Source organism: Thermobia domestica, unplaced genomic scaffold (genome assembly GCF_964235325.1).
Source record: "Thermobia domestica unplaced genomic scaffold, izTheDome1.hap1.1 HAP1_SCAFFOLD_149, whole genome shotgun sequence".
NCBI lineage: Eukaryota > Metazoa > Arthropoda > Insecta > Zygentoma > Lepismatidae > Thermobia > Thermobia domestica.
The window spans coordinates 206,351-229,562 of NW_027655897.1; the positions used below are offsets into that span (position 1 = coordinate 206,351).

The 23,212-nt window shown below is 36.7% G+C and overlaps 1 protein-coding gene across 4 annotated transcripts in view; it reads right to left on the reverse strand.

Moving 5' to 3' along the window:
* LOC145676400 (death-associated protein kinase 1-like) overlaps positions 1–23,212 on the reverse strand; it is a 397,918-nt gene that overhangs the window by 110,179 nt on the left and 264,527 nt on the right. For all 4 annotated transcript variants that reach the window (XM_081747256.1, XM_081747257.1, XM_081747255.1 and 1 more), the window contains exon 10: positions 2,481–2,591. In XM_081747256.1, coding sequence (XP_081603382.1) covers positions 2,481–2,591 — 111 coding nt within the window. The remainder of the gene's footprint in view (positions 1–2,480; positions 2,592–23,212) is intronic.

The following is a 23,212-nucleotide window of genomic DNA, read 5'->3' on the forward strand; positions in this document are numbered from 1 at the left end:
CAATAAGAAGAGATTATCGTTGGCTCTGGGGTCTGAACTCGCGAAACGGGGATTGACTGTAATTACAGCAGAGGAAGACGCAGATGTTGACATTGTAATGACGGCCATTCAACAGTTGAAAACTATTTCAAAAGTTATTGTTGTAGGATCTGATACAGACCTGGTAGTCTTACTTACTGCTTTGCCTCCTGAGAAAGAAAGTGCTTCTGTTTACTTCTGTAAAGAGAAAGGTGGTGTGACTCCGAACACACGGTACTTCAGGATCGAAACATTGATTGAAAAGTTTGGAGATTGCCGGCAACTACTTTTGTTCTGTCATGTGTTTACAGGATGTGACACGACATCGTGTTTTTATGGTATTGGCAAATTAAAAGTAATAGATATGCTCAAATCACCGGAATTTCAAAACTGGGCCAGAGTGTTTTTGGATATTTCAAAATCTAAAGGAGAATTATCTACAGGTGAAAAATTAGTTTTGGCTTCGTATGATTTGGAAAAATACTCAAATTTGAATGAAGCCCGATACCACAGATTTTTGTCTTTCACAAAGAAAAGTTCACTAAGACAGGGGTGCCCGCAAAGGGGGGCTATGACGCAAACTGCGTCATTGAAATATTTGGGTGGGGTAAAAATCTATATAAATACGTTTGAGGGGGTGTAAAAATTAATCGAAAAGATTTTTTTTTCATGAAAGAACACCTACGGATAGACAATTGAGGGGGGTGCGTCATGGACATGAGGGGGATGGGCACCACTGACTAAGATCTAACTTTGACCTGGCCAAACTACCTCCAACTTCTGAAGCGTGTAATGAACATTCGCTCAGAGTATTTTTGCAAGTACAGAAATGGTTAGGAAATAAACTTCCTGACACAGAATGGGGTTGGAGGATAGAATTAATTAAAGAAAATGGACGCTCCAAAAAGACATTGAAACCTATTCCCACATCCAAGCCATTTGCACCAGACGAGCTTCTGTGCATAATATCATGTTCGTGTAAGCAGGGATGTAGGCAATACTGTAAATGTAAAATAACTAAAATAGATTGCTCTGCAACGTGTGAGCACTGTATGGGTTGTCTTGCCTAAATTCACATTTCTATTCCGAGGAAGAACTTGTAGAATCATCATCCGAAAATTAAATAGTATACTGTATAGCTACGGAAGATTAAGTTGAAAATACTGCAGTAAGCATAGCGGACATGTTCAAAATTAAGATGTAAACATAATAAAAAATGTTATAGATAAAATTTCATACGCTAATTGACTGAGGAGATCCAAGGCAAAAAATAGGGAAAGGAAGAGAAAACAAAATATTTCAAATTTTTATAGTTTATTTGTTTATCTAGAAATTATTAGATTTATAAAAAAATAGAAAATAAAATAAAATAATTTTATCACTTTTTAAGAATAAAACAGAATGTGAAAATTATCAGTGTGTTGAATAGTTTTGGAGATAATACCTTTTGTCAGAAACACTTATTTTTAAATTTGGAATGGTAATGGGGATAGAGTAAGGGTTAAAGCTTCACAGGGCAGGCAGGACTAAACAAAAATGCTTTTCTAAAAATGCAGTGGTTTATTATTTGAAAAAAAAAGCTTTGTTATTATTATTTTTTCCTTTCGAAATGAAACAGTTACTGATATTTGAGGCGAAAATTTGAGCCCGCTCGTTTTCAAACTTACCTCGCTACATGGCTAATTTTAAGAGTAACCCCTACAATATATACACCGTTGGAAAGATAATTTTATGCTCTTTAAGATTTATTTGAAACATTTTTCCATACCACAACTCACTAAGGAAATATAAGAGGAAAAACAAAATGGCGCTGGCGATTTTTTTCATTTTTACTCTTTAGGTTAAAATTGCCAAGAAACCATTAGGTTAATGAAAAACCTTAAGGAATAAGAAATTGTAGAGCACATTTCACAGATTACAAGAAAAAAAGAAGCATGTCAATATGTCCATTAGTTTTGAAGATATGGCCTTTTTTCTAAAACGCCCATTTTTTAACTTTGAGGGGGCGTGGTGGGGAGAGCTCCAGGGGGAGGGGCGGGGACTTTTAGGAAAATGTTCCCCTTATAGTGGTCTATCACTTGGGAGAAAATCAGCTTTACCCAAATTTTTTCCTTGCAAAAACCTTTATTGACTGGGCTATTTACTACCTCTTATGACTCCATTTCATGTCACATCAGAATTATTGTGAGTGAAAATGGTTCAATGCCATATTAATCTCGCAAGTTTATTTATTTATTTATTTTTTTTTTTAGATGTTTCCAATAAATTGGTAAGTATCTGTACGTATTTCAACATTAACACGTACTTCACTGCATGTCTTTACACATTTTATTAAAGAAAATCGCATTAGCTATTTAAACATAAAATCTGATGTTCAAACATCGAAAGCCATAGTTTACAACTAATCAAAATTGTACACAAGATACTGTGATTGCACAAGTTTATGACTAGTATTGACCCACCTTGTTTGCTATGTTGATATCAATATTTGCCATTGATAAAAGCTCCTCCAATCCCTTGATATTGCCTTCTTCGGCGGCACACAGAAGAGCTGACACCACAAAATTATCATCCTGTAAGGAAAAGAAAACAGCCATATAAAATGCCATACTTTAAATTTATGATTAAAATGTACGTATTCTTAAAAGAGAGAGAGAAAGAAAGAAATGTAGTTACACCAAGAAACACACAGCTGACATTTGTGCGACTATCGGAATTATATATATATATATATATATATATATATATATATATATATATATATAGATAGATAGATAGATAGATAGATAGATAGATAGATATAGATATAGATAGATATATAGTATCTCGAAACAAATTAGTTTTTTAACAATACGAAACTATGATTGACTTCTAAACTAGCCGCAGAGATATCGTTTTCCTTTTCAATACCAGAGTAAGGGCAGAAACGGGAACATATTTTGGGAATTCTACATCTGTATCAAAAAAGCATTTCTCGCTATACTGTACTTCTTTTACTCTCTGGAGATTCAATGTTGAAGCCGGAAGTCATGAAACCCACCATTTCGAATGACAATAGATACATAAGAGCGGAGATAGAATCGGGATTCTGAACCTATTTAAAAATATCCCTATCTCCTATCGTCCCTGTTCTGATGTCTGTCAACAGACAGACGGACAGATAGTCGTTCTGTAAGGACTCGGTTGGAATTAGGCGTCCCTCTTGAGCACCAAGCCTATATGAGATGAAGACAATCTAAGACGGAATCCGAACCACTATAATGCGTTCAAATTTCAAAGAATTACCTCACTAGGAATCGAACACGGGACTTCGTGCATTATTTATTTATTTACAGAAATGAATACTACAGGTAAAGATACCCATTTATAGTATTCACAAAAAAAGATAAACATAACAACAGCAGAATAAACAAAGGCGCGCGTGGAAAACGATAATTAAAGGCGTGCCTGCTAGCAACAACACCAGCGGATAGGGCAATCGTTCCATAAAGCTTTCCATACTTGCGCATAGCATAATTTTGGAAGCCTCCTATATGAATGTGTAAATTTTCTCATGTACGGGAGAGCATATCTTATAGTTAGTTTACCGTAGTTAGCATAAGTAAACATTTGAGTATGCGTGGAAGCAGACCAGTGTTCAGCAGTTGCAAACGAACCCTCGACGGAGAGAAGTCCATATCCGTTACCGTTCTTCGGACAAACACTGTGACTGAAGTTGTATGATCTGCCACGGCCATGCGAAAAGATTTGGTCTCATTGTTACGATATCCATTGTTTGATTCTAGCTACGTTAAAATGTACGTATTCTTAAAAGAGAGAGAGAAAGAAAGAAATGTAGTTACACCAAGAAACACACACTGCCTTTACACTGTTGTGGCGTCATGTCATATAGCGCCGCATCACCCACTTTGTGATACATGAAGCCGTCTTCTCGAAGGCTGACTGCGCGGCCTCGTTCCAACGCAGTCATTTGTTTATATTGAGCCCTTTGACGTCAACGAAGCATAATGACACCTATACATTTCGTGTTTGCTTGTCCACCCTCTACTATCTATGTATTACATAAATCGCTCTCGTATACTACTCCGAAGTTCGAAAATCAATCCAAAAGCACTGGAGGGTGCACACATGCCTTTTCCACTAGATCATATGTAATACCCTTCCGTACAATCCCGTGAGTTTGAACGCATTTCTATCATTCCTTCCTGGTGTTGCAATTTTCATAAACGACAGTGTATATAAGAGGGAGGGGGAAGAGGAAGAGAAGTCATAGTACTTTGTGAAAATAATCTGAGTACGCAAATGAGTATCTTAGTGATGCCACACTGACCCGTTTTTTATATATGTACTACCACAAATTATATTTCTATTTCTCAATCTATCATTCCAGTGATGCTAATTTTAAGTTTTACACTTAACCATTTAAATAACACCAGTGATAGCACGAGTCACTTGGGTCACTACTTTTGTCACCCAGGATCGTTTCTCAAATCCGGTGATCCGATGCAACTGAAATATCAACTTTATAGCATTACATTTCGTGTTTGAAACATTTATTTCAAATGTATGAAACATTTCTAATTCATGCTATTGACTAATTTCATGCTTATTCATATCTCCATAATGATGAATAATGTGCTGGTTTCGAACAAAGACTATACCAAATAATTAAACAAAGATTATTTCCCTCAGCGCCGACTCTTATATTCTACACGACAAGTTTTACAGGCTCGCTCGATTAATTTTGATAAGTAAAACTCTGACGATGAACACAGTTAGTACATTTCAAACGTTACGTTAAAATAAAATAATAATAATAATAATACGAATGGAGTACCAAAAATGATTTTATTTAATTGAATAAGTAGTTTGTTCTTTAGAAAATCTAGAACAGAAAGCGTACTCTTGGAAGTGCATTATTTGCGGACGATTTCTACAAAAACGACCTGGGCGATTTTGTTCATATTTCATTTAAAATTCTACAATGTGGTATAAGTAATTTCCTCAAAAACTCTTCAATTGATTTTGGCCATTATTCATAAATAAATATTTCTATGATAATTCTACAATATGCCGTAATTCACGTCACATGAAAAAAAAAAAAAAAACCTAGACTTAGGGAATTAGTATTTTTTGAACATCTTTTCAGAAAAAGTTCTTTATCATTTTGTTCATATTTCGTGAGTAACTCTTTCCGTAATAACTCCACCAAGACATGATCCAGTTTAAGAAAAAGGATCAAGAAAGTGTATTTTATTTTCATATTCCGATTCCTACTGGATGAAACTAGGGGCGGATCCAGAACGGACTTCTGGGGGAAAGGGCGGTGGGTTTGTAATACTGGTACTTAGAGCTACTTTTAAGAGCGCCAACTCGAGGATAGGTTTTATTTACATATAAAATAAAAAGAAAAATGAAAATGAAATCTTTTACGTCCCACGGTTATGCCGGTTAGGCTAAAGGAGACGATGATGACGAGTAATGAATGAAATAGTGGAATGAAGAAAGTGGCAGGAAACGGGAGAACCCCGAGAAAACCCACGCACACGGTTTGTCCACCACAAAGTTCACTTGGCGGGGGCTGGGAAAAATAAAAAGAAGTTTCCTCTTCTGGGGGGAGATCGCCCCGATCCCCTTCCCCCCTGGATCCTACCCTGGGTGAAACTATTTACAATACATCAAAACTCTAGGCGTCAAGTATCTCCCGTATTTTAAAAGGCTGAAAGCCATTTCCACGGTCTATCATATCACATCTAGTGGTACAGAACAGGATATTTCTAAACTTTCTTTCTTTCCTTCAATACGAGAGAAATCCTCCCCAATTTTCGTGGTTGTAACTGCTCTGCTACCGGTTCAGTGATCGTTTCAGTACGCACACTGACAAGTTAGAACCCTGTTTGCTTGTGTGGTGTTTTTGTCATGGATGTACACCTCATTCATTGATTCTTTGGGGGTAATCCACTTATATCTTCCATCATTAATATACCATCATAGAATTGCATTTCTAATGGTTTCTTTTAGTTTATAAAACGTAACAGAGACAGTGTTGCCAGATTGGGCTACAAGTAGTTGATTGGGCGATTTTTTAAGTTCCATTGCTACTAACATTTCAAATTGGTCGACACGTTAATTTTTGGGCGACTTTTAATTATTGGCAGGCTATAATTAAGAATGTGCTACTTTTTTATTTTCATATTTATATATGAAGTAGCAAATTATTTATTTTATATAATACAATCAAACTTTTGTTTGTTAAGTATTCTGTTCATAACAGACAATAGTTTTAGTAAAATTAATATTTTCGATACTAGTTCAATTCTTGCTTTAGTACTTTTTAAATCTCCAGATCTGGCAACACTAGACTATTGTTAAGTTTGCACTGTAGCAGTACCATTGACCGCGCTGTTGTCTCAGTCAATGCACAGGCCTAATAATATTATACAGAGCTGTGTAAATGTAAACATCGCAAATTTATGTTACTGTATTTTCCATATTAACTTAATGAGTAAGTGCAGTTACAATAAAAACTTCAAAAAAATCACGATTCCCAGATAAAAAAAAAAAGCAAATAAATTAAGGATATGAGTCGCCCATTTTATATGATCATCAGCCCAGTTCATCTTGACGTAGTATGGAATTTTCTCTAATAGCACCAGTGGCGTAGGGAAGGGGGGCCCAGAGGGGCCGGGCCCCCCCAAAGAGGTCCGACAATGTACTTTGGTACTTTGATATTTGTAATTTTGTATATATTTTTTTGTTTGTAATTTTTCTATATGTACCTATAACAGCACTTGCCCCCCCCCCAAACACACATCCTGGCTACGCTACTGAATAGCACCTGAGCATAGCCAGCCCAGATAGATGTACTTCCAACTCCAGATGTTTCTATTAAATCGATATTTTATATATATTAATTCATGCAGTTTGCAGCTAAACACTTTTACTAATATATATCAGTATATTAGTAAAAGTGTATAGCTGCAAAATGCTATTACATGAATTAATATTATTTTTTCCAAGATGTTTCATATTCCGTATAAATTTAGGTGTCCAACAACTATTCCCTGTTCAGCGTAAGTTTTAAACTCCGATAAACAAAATATTTGTATCCTTCCGCTTGTCACAAATACGATTGGCTAGTGATGTATCACTCCCACTTCCCACAGGGAGGAGCAAATTATACACGTACATTTTGACAATACTGTCTCGTGTTGTCCAGATACTTACAGCAGTAGCAGGAAAGAAAGAAAAAAAGACTCGAAAGATTAAAAATATATATATATATATGAATTTCGCTGGTAAACAATTGTTGCTTAGTGAGTAAAGGTTTACCTTGTTGATGTTTCACCACAACACTCGCTGAACCGGGATTCATGTAAGACATCTTTCAGACTTAAAAGTAGAACACGCCTCCACAGTTGAATTGGCGCCATAATTACTGCGCATGCTTAGTGTTTATTTCTATTGTTTCATTAACCATACTCGATTGCAGTGTCATTAGATAATCCGTATTATTTTTTGTCATTTATAATAATGTAGTAGTTTTATATGGAGATTCATGGTAGAAGCAGTAATCAAATCATATGAACTATTTTGTGGAGGAGTACAAGAGTCGGTAGGCCAACAGCAAATCAGCGAGATTTAGTTTCACGTGGTTTTGTTTATCGCAGTTTAGAGCTTACGCCGAACAGAGTTTAATACGTTAAAGAGCTCATTCATAACTATATGATAAGCATTCATGCCATCGGCGCGGAGGAGTCAGATTCAATTCCTGGTGGGAGCTTAAGTAGTTCGGTCTACGTCTTACATAGCCCCGGTCCTGAAAGGGACGTTAAACTTCAATTCAACCAATTACGACGTAATAACTGCGGAGCAAATTTCTCGTCTATAAAGAGAGGTTTGGAAACAGTTACTAACTCATTTTTATAGCATTTTATAGGTACTATCTGACTGCTTTCTACATTTTCTTTAAATCTATATAAATAAAAATGAGAGTGACTATGTTGCTGGCTTAATAACTCTTGAACCACCCGAACTCGATCATATTTTCAACATAGATGAGGTTTGGGCCTGGGATGGTTTTTATCATTTCACTTTGACTTTGGTGCAACGTAGGGGAGAAGTATATATATATATATATATATATATATATATATATATATATATATATGATCGAAAATGGCCGACATCAGTGCCGAATTCATAGCCTTCAGGATCGCTGACATGAACAGTGACACTTCCGATGCCGTTTAAATCCAAATTCAACCCCATAACTTGGGGGAAGGAATATATATAAAAATTATAGATAACAGAGAGCGCTTTAGTAATAGTAAAAAGTGACTGACTAATGGCACATAGGCCTATTACTAATTTTTCTTATTTTAACCTAGCGAAGAAAGTTATTGACGCTAGAAATTCACCAAAATTAAAACAAAGTGGGGATTAGCTAAACGTACACCCTTTTAATGACTTAAACCCATGCAGTTTGACCTATGAGTTTGATATGTTTCATGTATGCGTACATTATTCGCTGGGTTTCTTTTGAGCAGTACCGGATTTAAGTTTGATGGGGCCCTAAGCTATTGAAAGGGACCCTTTATACGTTAAACTTTTTTTTTTTAAAAAAAAAAAGAACAAAATGAAGCCTTTTTAGGTTTTAATATATGCCATATACTAATTTATGGATCTAAAGAATATCTACATGAAAACAAGAGCCCATTAGAAGCAGGGCTGGGAAACGGGGACTCTATTAGAAGGTGGCTGAATAACAGGGGCCTCATTAGCAGTGGGGCTGAAAAATAAAGCCCTATTACTTGCTTCATAAAAACCTAGTACATAACAATACAAAATACTATTGTTGTATGTGCGTTTTATCTTATTTGCTTTTTGTTATTATTTCGAAATTACATTACAATCAGTTTTTCTTGAATTTTGGGGGGCCCCCAAACGTGTGGGGCCCTAAGCTATAGCTTGTTTCGCTTACACGTAAATCCGGCACTGCTTTTGAGTTAAACAACAAACATCCACATACATAAACAAACACAATTCAGACGGGAAAAAAAATACAACACTTGAGGTACTGCTTTTATGTATTGCAACCAACTGCAGCGAGAAACAGCAACAATCATCAAGGTTATTAGACGTAAGTAACACAATTCCTTATGGCTTCTCTCCTGCGTTGTACAGTAAACTAACATCTTGTTCTTTCTAATCTACCGCACATGAATTGAAAACACCTGAAGCATGACTATCTTGGGAAGCGATATTTCAAGCCTACTGACACAGTCGGAACTTGGCATGCAACCATTTCCTTGTTTGCTCTGTGGAAGCTCTAATTTACAAACACATAGAGGAAAGAAAACAACTCACACATTGATACTCTATGTCCGGGAAAGAGAGAAATGTATTCTTCCCAACTCTTTCACTTGATTAATGATTACAGTTTTTATTTTATGAACTTTTAAAATTCGCATTATTTTTAATTACAGTAATGATTTTAATGAATGGTTTCCCAGTTTTATTACACATATACCGAACATTTCTACATGTAATTATACGACTATAGATAAAGCACAAAAAGTTATTAAAATCTGCACTGAATCAATGGAATATGTATAACCCAGACGTACATTCCACATCAATAATGGCAATGTTACATTGGATGGTGCCATGATGTAATAATCAATGGAATTCTGTGGTGAATTATGGTGGATAAAACTATGATCAAACATTTTAGTGCTGATATTGTCCAAATATTCGAATAAAATAAATGAATTGTTTGAACAATACATTTAGATATTTAAAAATGTATTATTTGAATAATGGTTTAATAAATTGAAGGACGTCATCAAATGTTTAATTTTATTCACGATTTTGTTTGTCTGTATTGCATAAAAGCAACCAAGAAAGTTCTTTCGCTTTTTTGTGGAGGTCTGTGTTCAATTAGCCCTCATACCATGAGTTGAAGACGAATGGAGATAAGGTGAAGGTCAGCTGTTGGTGTGAGTACATCCACATACTACTTGGTTGTGGCAGTTCAGTTACACCGTAAACTTTCGTAAAGGCAGAGAAAACATGGGACCTCCACAGAGCGTCATAAGGACGTAAATGATGTACGATTCAAACTGCGGTCAAACGCCGTTGCAGTGGGGCGGAAGGTATGCCAGGCCTTTCGTAAGGGTTTCGTGACTACAAGTTAAGGACGGTAACGAAACACTCCAAGACGCATCACATGCCGAAAGACCAACACATGTACAAAATGAAGATCTTCAGGCAGTAATTGAGGCGAACAGTAGCCAGACATATGAGGAACTAGGACTACAACTCAATGTGGGTGGAGAAACCACTCGGAAGCACTTTCATCAACTTGGAAAGTACAAGTTGGGTCGATGGGTCCCACATGATTTGATTCTGGACCAGGAGGCAACGCGAGCAGACACCTGTGTTTCTTTGCTGTCTCGTATGAGGAAGGAGCCATTTCTGGACAGGGAGCTGATATGTGATGAGAAGTGGGTCCGGTACGAAGCCTCACGGTGTCGTCATCATTGGTCAACATCCCATGAACCGGTTCCAAAACAGCCGAAACCAGCACTGCACCAGAAGAAGGTTCTATGTTTGCTAGACGGCTCGCAGCATTGTGCATCGGGAACTCCTACCAGCTTGTCGGAGCATCAATGCAACTTCGTCTTCAAGAAAAAATCAAAACACTGGAGCCAGCGCTTGTGAATCGCAAAGGTGTCCTCCTGTTACAGGCCAACACTAAACCCCACGTGGCCAGGATGACTCGGGACATCTTCCTACGCCTTGGATGGAAAACACTATTGCATCTGCCATACTCCCCGGACATTGCACCTTCTCCATTCCTTGGACAATCACCTCAGAGGACGCCAGTTCAAATCCGTAGTACAGGTGCAAAATGCACTTGATACCTTCTTCGCTTCACGGCCCACCAAGTTCTACCCGATGGAATCCTGGCCTTCCAGAACGCTGGCAGAAAGTGTGTCGATGCTGATGGAAATTATTTTTGATCTTCCAGGTAAGCTTAGGTGACATATAGATGTTCGAAAGTAGTGGATGAAAAAGCGTCAGAACTTTCTTGGTTATGTTTATAGTTTGCATATGTAGGCTTGAATCTATTTCACATAACAAACATTCTTCCCACGTAGATATCTTAGTAAGTACAATCCTACGATTGAATTCTCCTCGCTGCCAATCTCTCGCTATTACGTGAAATTCGTAGAGAACAAAGACGTTCAGTGAGCATTCATGGGTAAACACCAATTCTAGAGGTAATTTAAGAACAGAACAAAACACTTAAAACATAAATTTTATTAATTTTCTTGGATTGGATTCATTTCACAATCATCATCATAGGTATTCTGCCAGTATTGGCAGGTCACTTCCATGCTCCACCGTCTTCTGTTAACCTCTTCTTTTTCACGTGATTTTTCTATTTTGATATCGTCTATTAATTTTAATCTCCTTCGCTCCCTCCCTCTCTTTCCTTCATCATACCCTCTAGCACATCACTCATGATACATCAGTTCCTTCTTGTCAATGTCCCAACCAGTTTCTCTTACTCTTCTTAGTAATATCTAAAATTGTTATTTTCTTGCCCATCATTTCAAACATGCTTTCGTTCGTTTTCCGCTCAACGTAGCTAATTCTCTCCACTCTTCTCCACACCCACATTTCGAAAGCTTCCATTCGTTTTTAATCACTTTTGCGTAATCTCCATGTTTCTGCTCCATACAGTACAATACTTTAAACGAAGCCTTTTATGAGTCTTTTTCTTAACTCTTTATTCAAGGTCCTACAAAATAGTGTTTTCTTCCTTCTAAAGGCTCTTTTCGCTATTCCTATCCTTGGTTTTATTTCACGTTCGTACTTCATATCATTACTAATAATACTACCCAGGTATCAAAAACTAGTCACCTGTTCTGTTTTCTCCCCTCCTACTTCTATATTTGACACCGACCCCTTCGTTCCAATCGCCACGTATTTTGTAGTTCTAACATTTATTTTAATTCCAGATTTTTCACAGCCTTTCCTCATCGATTTTCTCTTCAGATTCCGCAACAAGCGTCATATCATCTGCAAACTGTATGCACCTAATCATTCTACCTCCTACTGAAATGCCGTCTTTATTATGTAGGCTCTTTTTCACTATATCTTCTAGATAGATATTAAATACTGTTGGAGCTAATTAAAAATATATACGGAAATCTGACGTCACTGTATGCTCAGGAGATGTAAAGTATGCAACAATAAGACGATAGGTGGTGAAACAGGTTCGTCAAAGACACGTTGCAACCCAGGCCGCAATAACTACTGCACGTTGATTCTACAGAAATTATTATTTGTTACAATTGTCACCTACAATACCTGACATCTGTAATTTCTAAACGAAGTGTTTTTTGATTTCCATGTACAGTAGAACCCCTCTCGTCCGCACTCGGCTGATCCAAACCTACTCGAGCAGAACTTGATCCGAACCTACTCGCGCAGAACTTGTCCCGACTCGTCGGTGACTCACGAGGTCCATTGTCAGGGCCGGATTTAGCATTTTGGCGCCCCTAGGCCCAATAATTTTTTCCGCCCCCTAGTCTGGTTAAAGTTACTTTCTTAAAAACCTTCATTAAAAAATTATATCAAACCTACATGTTAATTGCTTAAACACCACTCCACGATGCAATTTTATCTTTAACTTTACCAATAATTATTTGTTCCAATGAACTTCAAAATCAGAATGCTTTATTAGCCTGATTTTTTTAATCAATTTAAAAAATATGTTAAGTTATGGCTATTTATTTTTATTTCTAGATATTTTTTAAATTTTTTTTCTCTCGTCTGTGCGCCCCCTGGGAGCTTGCGCCCACAGGCCCGGGCCTATTGGGAAATCCGGCCCTGTCCATTGTCGTTTACTGCCATCGCGACATCGTTGTTTACTTGATGTTACCATATATCTGGTTTAGTGCTCCGTCATCTCCTATATAGTTTTTTTCGTTGTGTTTGTTTTCTGTACTGTACTGTGCGGGTTTTAGTGCTTACTGTTCGTTGGTTTTTACTGTAGAGAACAATACAGTCATTTCTGAGTTCAGAGATTGTTTATTTTACTGTAAATCGGTATTTTTCTGTATTTTCTGATAATCCGATCTTTTTTGCGTTCCGACCATACCCCAGTCCCAAAGGTGACGGATTAGAGGGGTTCTACTATATTTATTTAGTTCGTTAGTTGTTCCACGATAGGAAATATTCATGAACTTCCTCTCGGTTTTGCACTATCACCCTGTATAATGGCTAGTTTATATCTTGGACTTTTCCTCTTCAAAGGGGAAAGTATTCTTAATTGTTGGAATTCATCTCCTAAACGCTTATCTTTATGAGAGAACTTTGTAATTTTGTTTCGAGAGAAACCACTGACGTTAGCAATTGTAATTGTGATTACAAAGAAAGTAAAAAAAAAACATTTTGTCCTCAACTTTCTACGACAACTTATAAGAATGCTTTCACTTAACATGTTTAGATATACGGTTACACTTCGTAACTTGAAAATATAAACGAGTTTCGCTTTCATTTATGTGTATTACAACACAGCTTAGAATCAATTTTAAAATCGTCCACGCGTCACACTAACTTACAAGTAGAACTGAGTTCTGAAGTGTCCAGTAAAATCAGAAAGAAATCCACAAATAATCTTCCGAAATCCGAGAGAAACCTCACCTTCAGTGCTCTCAATTTTTTTTATTATTATTATTATTTAGAATACTGTTCCACGAATCACTTACGTTTTTCTTTTAAGTCTGAAAATGAGAAATAATGTACAGTAAACGTGTAGATTATTATCTATCAAACTATGGGGGAAACATCGAAGTTAAGAAAAATTATAGTGCGAACAAATATCCCACTTTCCCTCATATTGCAATGCTCCTATTCATCTTAACAATGAAATGATACTGACTTTTATTCATTAAGAAATACTCAAACACTAATTCATCTGACCTAGAGTTTTGTCTTTGTCAGGAGTTTCTGTTCTTAGCCATATAAAGTCACTATAAAGCTAAAACCGACGCTACACTCACCAAAGGGTATATGGCCGGCTAAATGGTGCACCTTCAACTGTATGACTTAACACATCGTCTTAAATATTTTATTATTATTACTATCATTATTATTATTATTTGTTTTCCACACCAGTCTTCCTATTTCTTAATTCAATTACCATACAATGCTGCGTCAATATCAAAATTCCCGTCCCCATCACAAATCGAACTCGCCTATAGATTATATAGATATGGATTTAAACAGTTACTCACCATTCGAGGTTGTATTGCACACAAATGCGGCCACTGAAAATTGAACGCGGAACTGCGTGCACAGAAAGAGCATCCGTTAGCGAGTTGAGCACGAAGGGGCACAAAAGCCCTGCTATACTGTATGTAACACCAAATTATTTAGTTATACAATATTAACTTTGTTCTTTTGTATATTTGAGGTGTAAACGTGCCAGGAGTATACGCACATGTATATGAATAATTTAACATTCTCCTCTTGTAATCCTAGGTTCAAATTCCACGATCGGTCCTCTTTTTTTTTTTCTTTTTGTCCCACCAATCGAATGCCGGAATGGCACACTTTAAACCCAATAATTATCCAGCTTCCGCCCGAAAACTTTTCTCACCTCACATCTTTAAATTTGAAAAGAAAATTTCACACAACCGAGCCCTAAAATTTCTTAAATACATTAGTTTATATGAACATTTTTTTTAAAGCTTTGCTCGCATACTTTCTTTATGAAGTCTATTTCTGCATACAGCAAGGGACAACGTTAGGTATTCTACACAATGATGTACAAATGTATGTCCAGATTTAACCATGTGATTCCTCTAAGAATAGGCAAGAAATAAGTCTATCCGACCGGAGATATACAGGGTGAATCAAAAGACATGGCTAAAGGAATGGAAGTAGTGAGAGGCTATTAATGAGCCTGAAAGACATTAATAGGCTGGGAACAGGGCTGGCTTCACGCATGGTCCCGATGATCATTTGCCCGGGTACCCCATGAGCAGAATTACATATATTACGCGTAAAAGCTAGTCGTGGGGGCTCTGCCCATTGCTTTACCCAGGGACTCATAAGACGACGTTGGCTAGGAAGAGTCAAGGGTGCACCGTAGACGAAGTGAAGGGGGACAGGTGGAGAGATGATAACGAATACTAGGAACAACATTTAATAGGTGGCGTGTAGTTTGCCACGGCGTTATTTGTCACAACTCGATTTTGGTGCTGTTTACCACGATATTTTCATTGTCGATTTATCAGATCTCATTATCATAAAGATTAACGTTATGTCTCACGTAAAAGCAAAAGGCTGCCTTTATTTTTGATTCCCTGTGAATGAGTACTGTTTTCGCCTTCAGGACGAGAAAGGTTTCATATAATCTTGCTGCTGAAAAGGAACATTAAGCTCTGAGCAAACAAACATAAAACATTTCTAATTTCATGATAGCTTCATAAATTGACGTAATTCAATTTTCTCTCTTAACTCAATTCTTAATATTACCTCCTGTTATATAATGTTCTATTTTTCCGCTATGCTATGCGACTAAAGAACCTGGTTCTATATACTTAAGAAATATACAGATCGCACGTTCTCGAGAAAAGTGACACAAGTCAAAAAACCTAAAGGTCCAAGTTCATATCCCTCACGAGAAAAATGACAACTCGTAATTTGTTTTAAAGTTATTTTATAATCACAATGTTTTTTTTTTTCCTTTATGTGTAAAAGTGTTGTAATTATAGCTTTAAAATTATCCCAAAATCGGAGTGTATTAGAACAAAAATGACAAATTTCGTGTTATGTCATTTTTCTCGCGTGGAATACGAACTTGGACCTTTAGGTTTTTTGACTTGTGTCACTTTTCTCGAGAAGGTGTGAGATAATAATTCAGGCTGTCGCAAGAATCACAAAGTTACAAGTTGTCAATACCAACCAATACACATATTAATTCGCAGTGCAGTTCAAAGTTCGTCTGACGTAGTCCTTCTAATACTAATTTCAACTCGTTCTAATATATTCTACCCCAGAACCAAAAAGGTCTACGCATGCCGGATACGACCGGACGTTTCCACAGGTTGCGGATAGTGGGAAGTCCTTCAGACATGTTTTTTAGCTGCGAAATGAGCAGGAATAACCCGACGAATAAGCATTGCGGACAATAGAGATAAGGAAGAAAGTTCTGACAGAAAATCCTGGTTCTCCAGCTTGGGGGCTGAATGTAAGAAAGAAGATTTAATTACTGTAGATACCCTTGCCCATCCTCGGAACTGGAATAAAAATTTGGAATCAGAATGGCAGACGATAATGAGAAGGAAACGGGAGATAACTAACCACATGAAACATTAGAATCTTAAACAAACCCAGGAAACTAAAAATAATAGGAGTAAAAAATAATAGGAATAATAGGAGACTAAAAAATAATAATAGGAGGAGTTAGCTGTGCATTACAGGAAGTACGATGGCAAGAAAATTGAATAATTAGAACAGGGAACCATATACTGGTGTACAGTGGAGGAAACATGAACATCAAAGGCACAGAGTTTTTGTTACAAAAGCCGCTACCACCACAAGTAATGAAATCACCATTAATCAATGACAGGATGTGTAGCCTAAGAATAAAAGGATTTTTCTTCAATACGACAATATTCAGTGTGTACTCCCCAACGGAAGAGGCAATTACGGACGAAAAAGGAACAATTGTACAATAAATTAGATAAAGAAATAAGCAAAGTGCAAATGTATATTAAAATAATACCACGGGACCTAAATGCACAAGCAGGGAAAGAAGAAATCTGCAGAACCACGATAAAAAAAGAAAGTCAACCTGATAACAGCAATGTTAATGGGTTGAGTTTAAAGAGGAACAAGTAAAATCAAACCATTAAAATTCCAGCTCATTTCAAAGAATATAGAAAAATAATTTAACATATAAATGAATGGGCTGAACAACGAACATGTTTTATCCAGACATGTTAGAGGGGGAAAATTTCACCCCAGAATTCTACAAATCTCTCCAAACTTTGAAGATACAGGTGTGGCACGTACTTTATTAATACGTATCACACCTACAGCTTTAGATTCCCTCCAGATATCAAGAAAACTTGATAAAACACTGACAAATATGGCACAGGTACTTAGCAACTTTAGAGCTCTCTAATCTGTTCTGCGTAAGGTTATGAGAATAAGACATTCGTAACAGACGGGTGGTCAGTTTTTAAACACAGATGTGCACAGTGGCGTAGGGAAGAGGATTCAGCGCCCTCTCCCTCAAAGAGTTCCGACAGGTACTTTGATGTTTGTAAATTTTTCTTGGCATGATTAATCATGCCTGTTGTTCTGTATGGTTGCGAAACATGGTCGCTTACTCTGAGGGAAGAACATAGACTGAAAGTACTTGAGAACAAGATCCTGAGAAGAATATTCGGACCCAAGAGGAACGGGAATGGGGAATGGCGGAAACTTCATAACGAGGAACTACATAATTTATACGGTTTACCCAACATTGTTAGGGTCGTCAAGTCTAGGAGGCTTAGGTGGGCAGGTCATGTAGCTAGAATGGAAGAAAGTAGAAACGCTTTCAAAGTCTTGACTGGAAGACCAATCGGAAAACGACCATTAGGAAGACCTAGGCGCAGATGGGAAGACAATATTAAGATGGAAAGTTAGGAATACAAAGTAGAAACTGGATCCAATTAGCTAAGAATAGAAGTCAATGGAGAGCTTTTGTGAACGCGGCATTGAACCTCCGAGTTCCATAGGCCATAGAGTTAGTTAGTTAGTTAATTTTTTCTTGGAACAAACAAAGATGTCTTTCATGTACTCTATTTCAAAACAAAATATATCACTAAACAGTTCCTAGACAAGCTGTGTGCGCCAACGTCGTCTTTATTCTTTAAAAATGTTTGCATTTTGGGGGTATGGAATTCGAGTTTTCCAAGAATTCCACTGTTCACAGGCAAGAAAGGAAAGAACGTAAGCAGGGCCTATATGCATATGGTGACATTGAAGTTACTGTTCTAGTGTTTGACATAGCAATGACCACAGTTTTCATGTGTCTTGTTTGACCCAAAGCCAAAGTTTGCAGACTGAGCAAGGCGACATCGAAAAAGAATCAGTTCCTTTCTAATCATAAAAGGAAATTTAAAAAAAAAAAAAAAATCAATTTTTAACAGTTCAAGAGTTAAGAGCAAATAGACATATTTGAACCCAACAAATCACTGACCTCGATAAAAAAAAAAATTAACAAAACAGGTGACCTGTAATCGTCTATTTTGAATCATTCATCACCGTTCCCAATAGGATTAACTACAACAGGAAACCTCGATTTAATACCACTCACTCCTAGCCGCAATTGGCATCAAAGAAAGCGGAGATGAATTGATTTCGATAAATGCTTAGCAGCCAGTTTACTTAACTTACAAACAAAAAGAAAAATGTAAAAATGAAAAATTCCTCCTTTTTTTTCATTCAGATGGAAAATACCGTAATTGAAGAAAAGTGTGTACTAGAAGTGGGTGGAAAACAATAGTAAAGACTTGTAGCGCCATGGCGTGGAAAATCAGCAACCGGGACAAGAGTATACGACGGCGCCCGGTATATGTGAGGTCGATAGACTAGCCGCAAAGCACCACCATGTTTGGCGAAAGCGTAATAAAATTTTCAAAAATAAACTGTGCTTTTCCTTGATTTTGAGCACTTTTTACTACATTATTCCTCCCATTTTATATATGTGTATATGCATTTTCCTCCCGAATTTTGCGCCCCCTTACTTTGGCGCCTGGTGCCGTCGCCCCGCTCGCGGCATGATATTGTTGTAGCGTGTAACTATGTCACAACAATCTCTGATGTTTGATCAATTAGAGCAGTTCAGAAAATTTGCTTAAGTTATACGTGTTTTGGGTGTCGAAATAAGAACCTACTTTGCAATTGAAAAATATCGGAAAACGTTTTACAAAAGTGGTTAAAGCGGAAAAAGGACAATGCGTTAATCTAGGCGAGGAAAATATGAAATAAAAAAAACGAAGAAAAATCTAAACAAGATATTAATTCAGAGAAAGATTTGGAAAACTTTTTGAGAACGAAAAACAAAAGACAGCAGTGGTGTTAATTTTGGCGAAGAACATATGCAAAAACTGCAACTGAGAAACAACGAAGAAATATCTAAAGAAGACAGCACTTCAGAGAAAAATGTCTTATTATTATTATTATTATTATTATTATTATTATTATTATTATTATTATTATTATTATTATTATTATTAAAACTAAACTTGTCTCCCTTAACAAATACATACAAAAGCATATGTAACATATAGGCCTATGCTTACATTACGAGTATATGTAGCGGATCTACACTGCACAAATAAGTACATATAAACTTTAATACTACGAATAAACACAACTTAAACACTAATACAATTTATTTTTATACTCTGAATAGTTGATAATTTCTGTGTCGTTCCAGTTCAAAAAAGGTTATTTGTAACATTATTGTTTTCCTCAACAGGAGTTTACTACCTTCTAATTAATTTAATTACGTCTAAACTGTCTCACGCCGTTGAGCCAAAGCTGAAATATTGTGTTCCCTACCGCAAAATCGAACTAATGATCACAGACATCAAAGTTATTCACTGTAATCTTCCTGCTGCACGGAAGTATGCACATAGATGTTAATGCAGCATATTCTTAAATTCTGTAAGCTCTCTCTTGGCATGCCCATAGTCTGCGCGAAAATGCGATATATGCCTCTCGCAACACAACCTATCTTTATTACATTCATTCACGCAATATCAGAATACACACATCACAACTTATTCCTTTCTGTTTGCACATTTTCAAACTCAGGTACAGCAAAAATAGCTTTGAAGGAAAGTGGACATCAATGCCAAGCGTGATCTTCGTCATAAAACGAACTGATCTCAAAATAATGCATTATGCATAGATCAATCCTTTAGGCAAGAGGTGAATCTGACCCTAATCCATACATTATCAGCAACGCTACATCTTCCTCAATTACATTAATAAAGGAATAACTTTTTGTTATGCTTTCCGTGAAATACATATCAAATGCATACAATCCACCGACACAGGAAATCCTGCGCCAACCGTCGGATTTATGAATTTTTAAATACGCTGCTATCACCACTCTCGAAGCACAATATGCACGAAATAATGTAGTATTCCTTCAGAAATGCAATCTATACATACATAACTATTCTGTAGTCAAATAAACAAGTAGAGAAATGAACTTAAATCTTTTACGTTTTACGTGATATGACTATGCTCTGTAGGCTAAAGGAGTAGACTTTTAAATGCAGGAAATCTTTAAACTTGGAACGATTTACACTTATTTTGGAAGATTTAGATAACATGAAACTAAGTTTAAATCTAATATGTCATCTTCAGAGTGGATTGAAAGATACGAAACAAACTATTTGGCTCTCTTTGGTCTGTATTTTATCTTACTTGTTAGCAAAATATTGCTTCGTAGAATGAAAATGTGGTAGGAAACGGGAGAACCCTGAGAAAACCACGCTTACGATGTTTTCCACCATGAACTCACATGATCTGGGATTGAACTAGGGATCATTCGCACCAGAGGCAAGGGCTCTAGCACTGAGGCACCATGCCCCTATTATTCAATTGTAGTTAATATTGTCGCATCACAAAATAATACTCGAGCCGACTTATACAGAATTTACATTTATACATGCAATCGTGCTATGCAAATTCCTAAATGTATGTAATAATGCACAGATGAGTCATAAACCTTACAATATTTTGGTACACAAAATACCTATATTTATTAAATACAATGAAAGCAAGTTAACATTCACGTTATAACCTCTCGCTGTTGGACTGTCTGCAGTCTCGTCCCTCTTAATTTGTCAATTCCACGTCCATACCATGTCTTGCTCTTAGAGGCAAAGAAGTCCCTTAGAGTCAATCACTGCTGTTTCCAACTCCTGCTGGTTGGTGAAGCATCGTAATTTTAGGAAGTGCGCCAAGGACCGAAACATGTAGTAATCCTAAGAGGCAAGGTTAAACTATGTGCCGGGTGTGGTATCAGTTCGATGCCATCAAGTTCCTCCAGTTCTTTTGCGTTTTTCGACCCGGGTGTGGTTTTGCAGCAGGGCGCGCTTTCGGTTTACCACTGAAGGCTATTTTTGATGTAATGCAGTATACATCCACTCCAACTGTTCGGAATAAAGGACCGATAGAAACAAACTCGAACTGATTTACTCCCTGTAGTTTCACCACACATAACACGAACTTATGCTCGAAAAGGCCTTTCTGACGATCGGTTCTAAAAGTTTGCTCTCACTTACCGTTTTTGCACATTCGAATTTCGGAAAACATCCACTTTTGGTCGCAAGTGACAATTCGTTTCAGAAAAACGCATATCATACGGGTTTTGAAGCAGTTGTCAGCAAACATCCACTCTTTTGGGAAGTTCGTGACGCACTACAATAGCCTGGGACATGATGAATTGATTTGACAATTGTCTGTTCTGATTGATGGATTTTCTTCAATGGTGTGCCATAAATACCCTCAGAATCTGTTATCCTGGGGTAGTTGGGCCTTCGCTGATCTTGGGCATTTTTACATCCTGCACGAAGTTTCTGCAACCAACGAGTTGCTGTGATGTGTTTCACTGTGCTTCTCCCAATCGCATCACAAACGTTTTGGGTTGCGGCTGCAGCATTATATCCGAGTTCGAATTCATACAGCAACTAAAAACTGACTGCAGATTCTGACGGAGTGATCGCCTCCATGTTAAATAGTCCACTTCCCGCACTAGTCCTTGGGTCAGTTTGCCTTTGTGTTTACATTCAAGGCGTAGAACACCAGCCTGCTGTTTGTGTTGGAAAATATTAAAAGACTCACGCCTCTCCCTTGTAAAATCACGTTAAAGCGACCTTACGTTGTTCAAAACTACAACATACACGATCCTACTTCGGTAATCATATGCTTTTTCTGACTTTGTAACTTCGTAACCATATCCTAACACATCATATGCTGACAATGGTATATCCTATGGAAGGCTATTTTATACATACGAACATCCTATGGTAATAGCATAGTGGTGTTCAGTGACGTACGCAAAAGAGTATTTGGGGATTGAACTCCCCCTTGAGCTAGATGCTACACAAAAAGAGCATTATATATATATATATCCAAATCACGCATGTTCTCAAAAACATAAGATCAAGCGTTTAAACCCCATTCCTTGATGAAATTTTGCGTACGCCACTGCTAGTATTACCTGCATAAAAAGTTTATTTCAAGAAGCTAAATAACAACAAAACTAGAAACGTTAACAGTTCAAACTTATATACTTGAAATAAGACAACAACTGAATTACCATGTCAAGGAAATCTTTTTAACTTCTGAATGCAAAAAATGCAATACTGGAGGCAGCGCTGAATTTCTTTTAGTACAAGTTCCATAAACATAAGTATAAACATATTACAAAAATTGTAAACAATTGTTTCTTTAATGTTTAGGACTGACTTTTATTCTCCAACTAACTTCAAAGCTTTGTTTGTCATGAAATTTTATTACAGGCCGTATACAATACACCAGATTTACGAGGCGTGACGAACAGTGCAGAATGACAATATGATCAAGATACACCGACAAAATACAACGTTGCCAATTTTCACTTTTACAGATGTAATGAAACTATTAATGATTCATAAAAAAATATTAATGTTCTCCTTAAGAAATAATATTTACTATATCTAGCACAGATTTATCATTGCATTAGGTATCAAACGGCCATTTTTAAGCATCTATAAATATTATAATTATTACATTTGTTAATGGAGTGTGTGACATTCCAAGGTCGTGAGAACAGAATTTCACATAGAAGTCTGTGAGAATAAAAGAAAAAGGGAACATTTACTTTCTTCTGTAATTTCTATGCACATGACAAGTAAAAGATTTCTTTGATTAAATTAAGTTCTTCTCTTGATAAAACACGATTAGACAGAGTACTGAAGCAGCTTATAAAACTAACGATGAGAAGATTGTGTCAATTTGAAATTTTGTTATCAACGAACTTAAAAAGTTCGTTACTGAATTATCTGTCTGTCTGTGTTTGCGTGTGTCTGTCTGTTGTTTGCGAAATTTT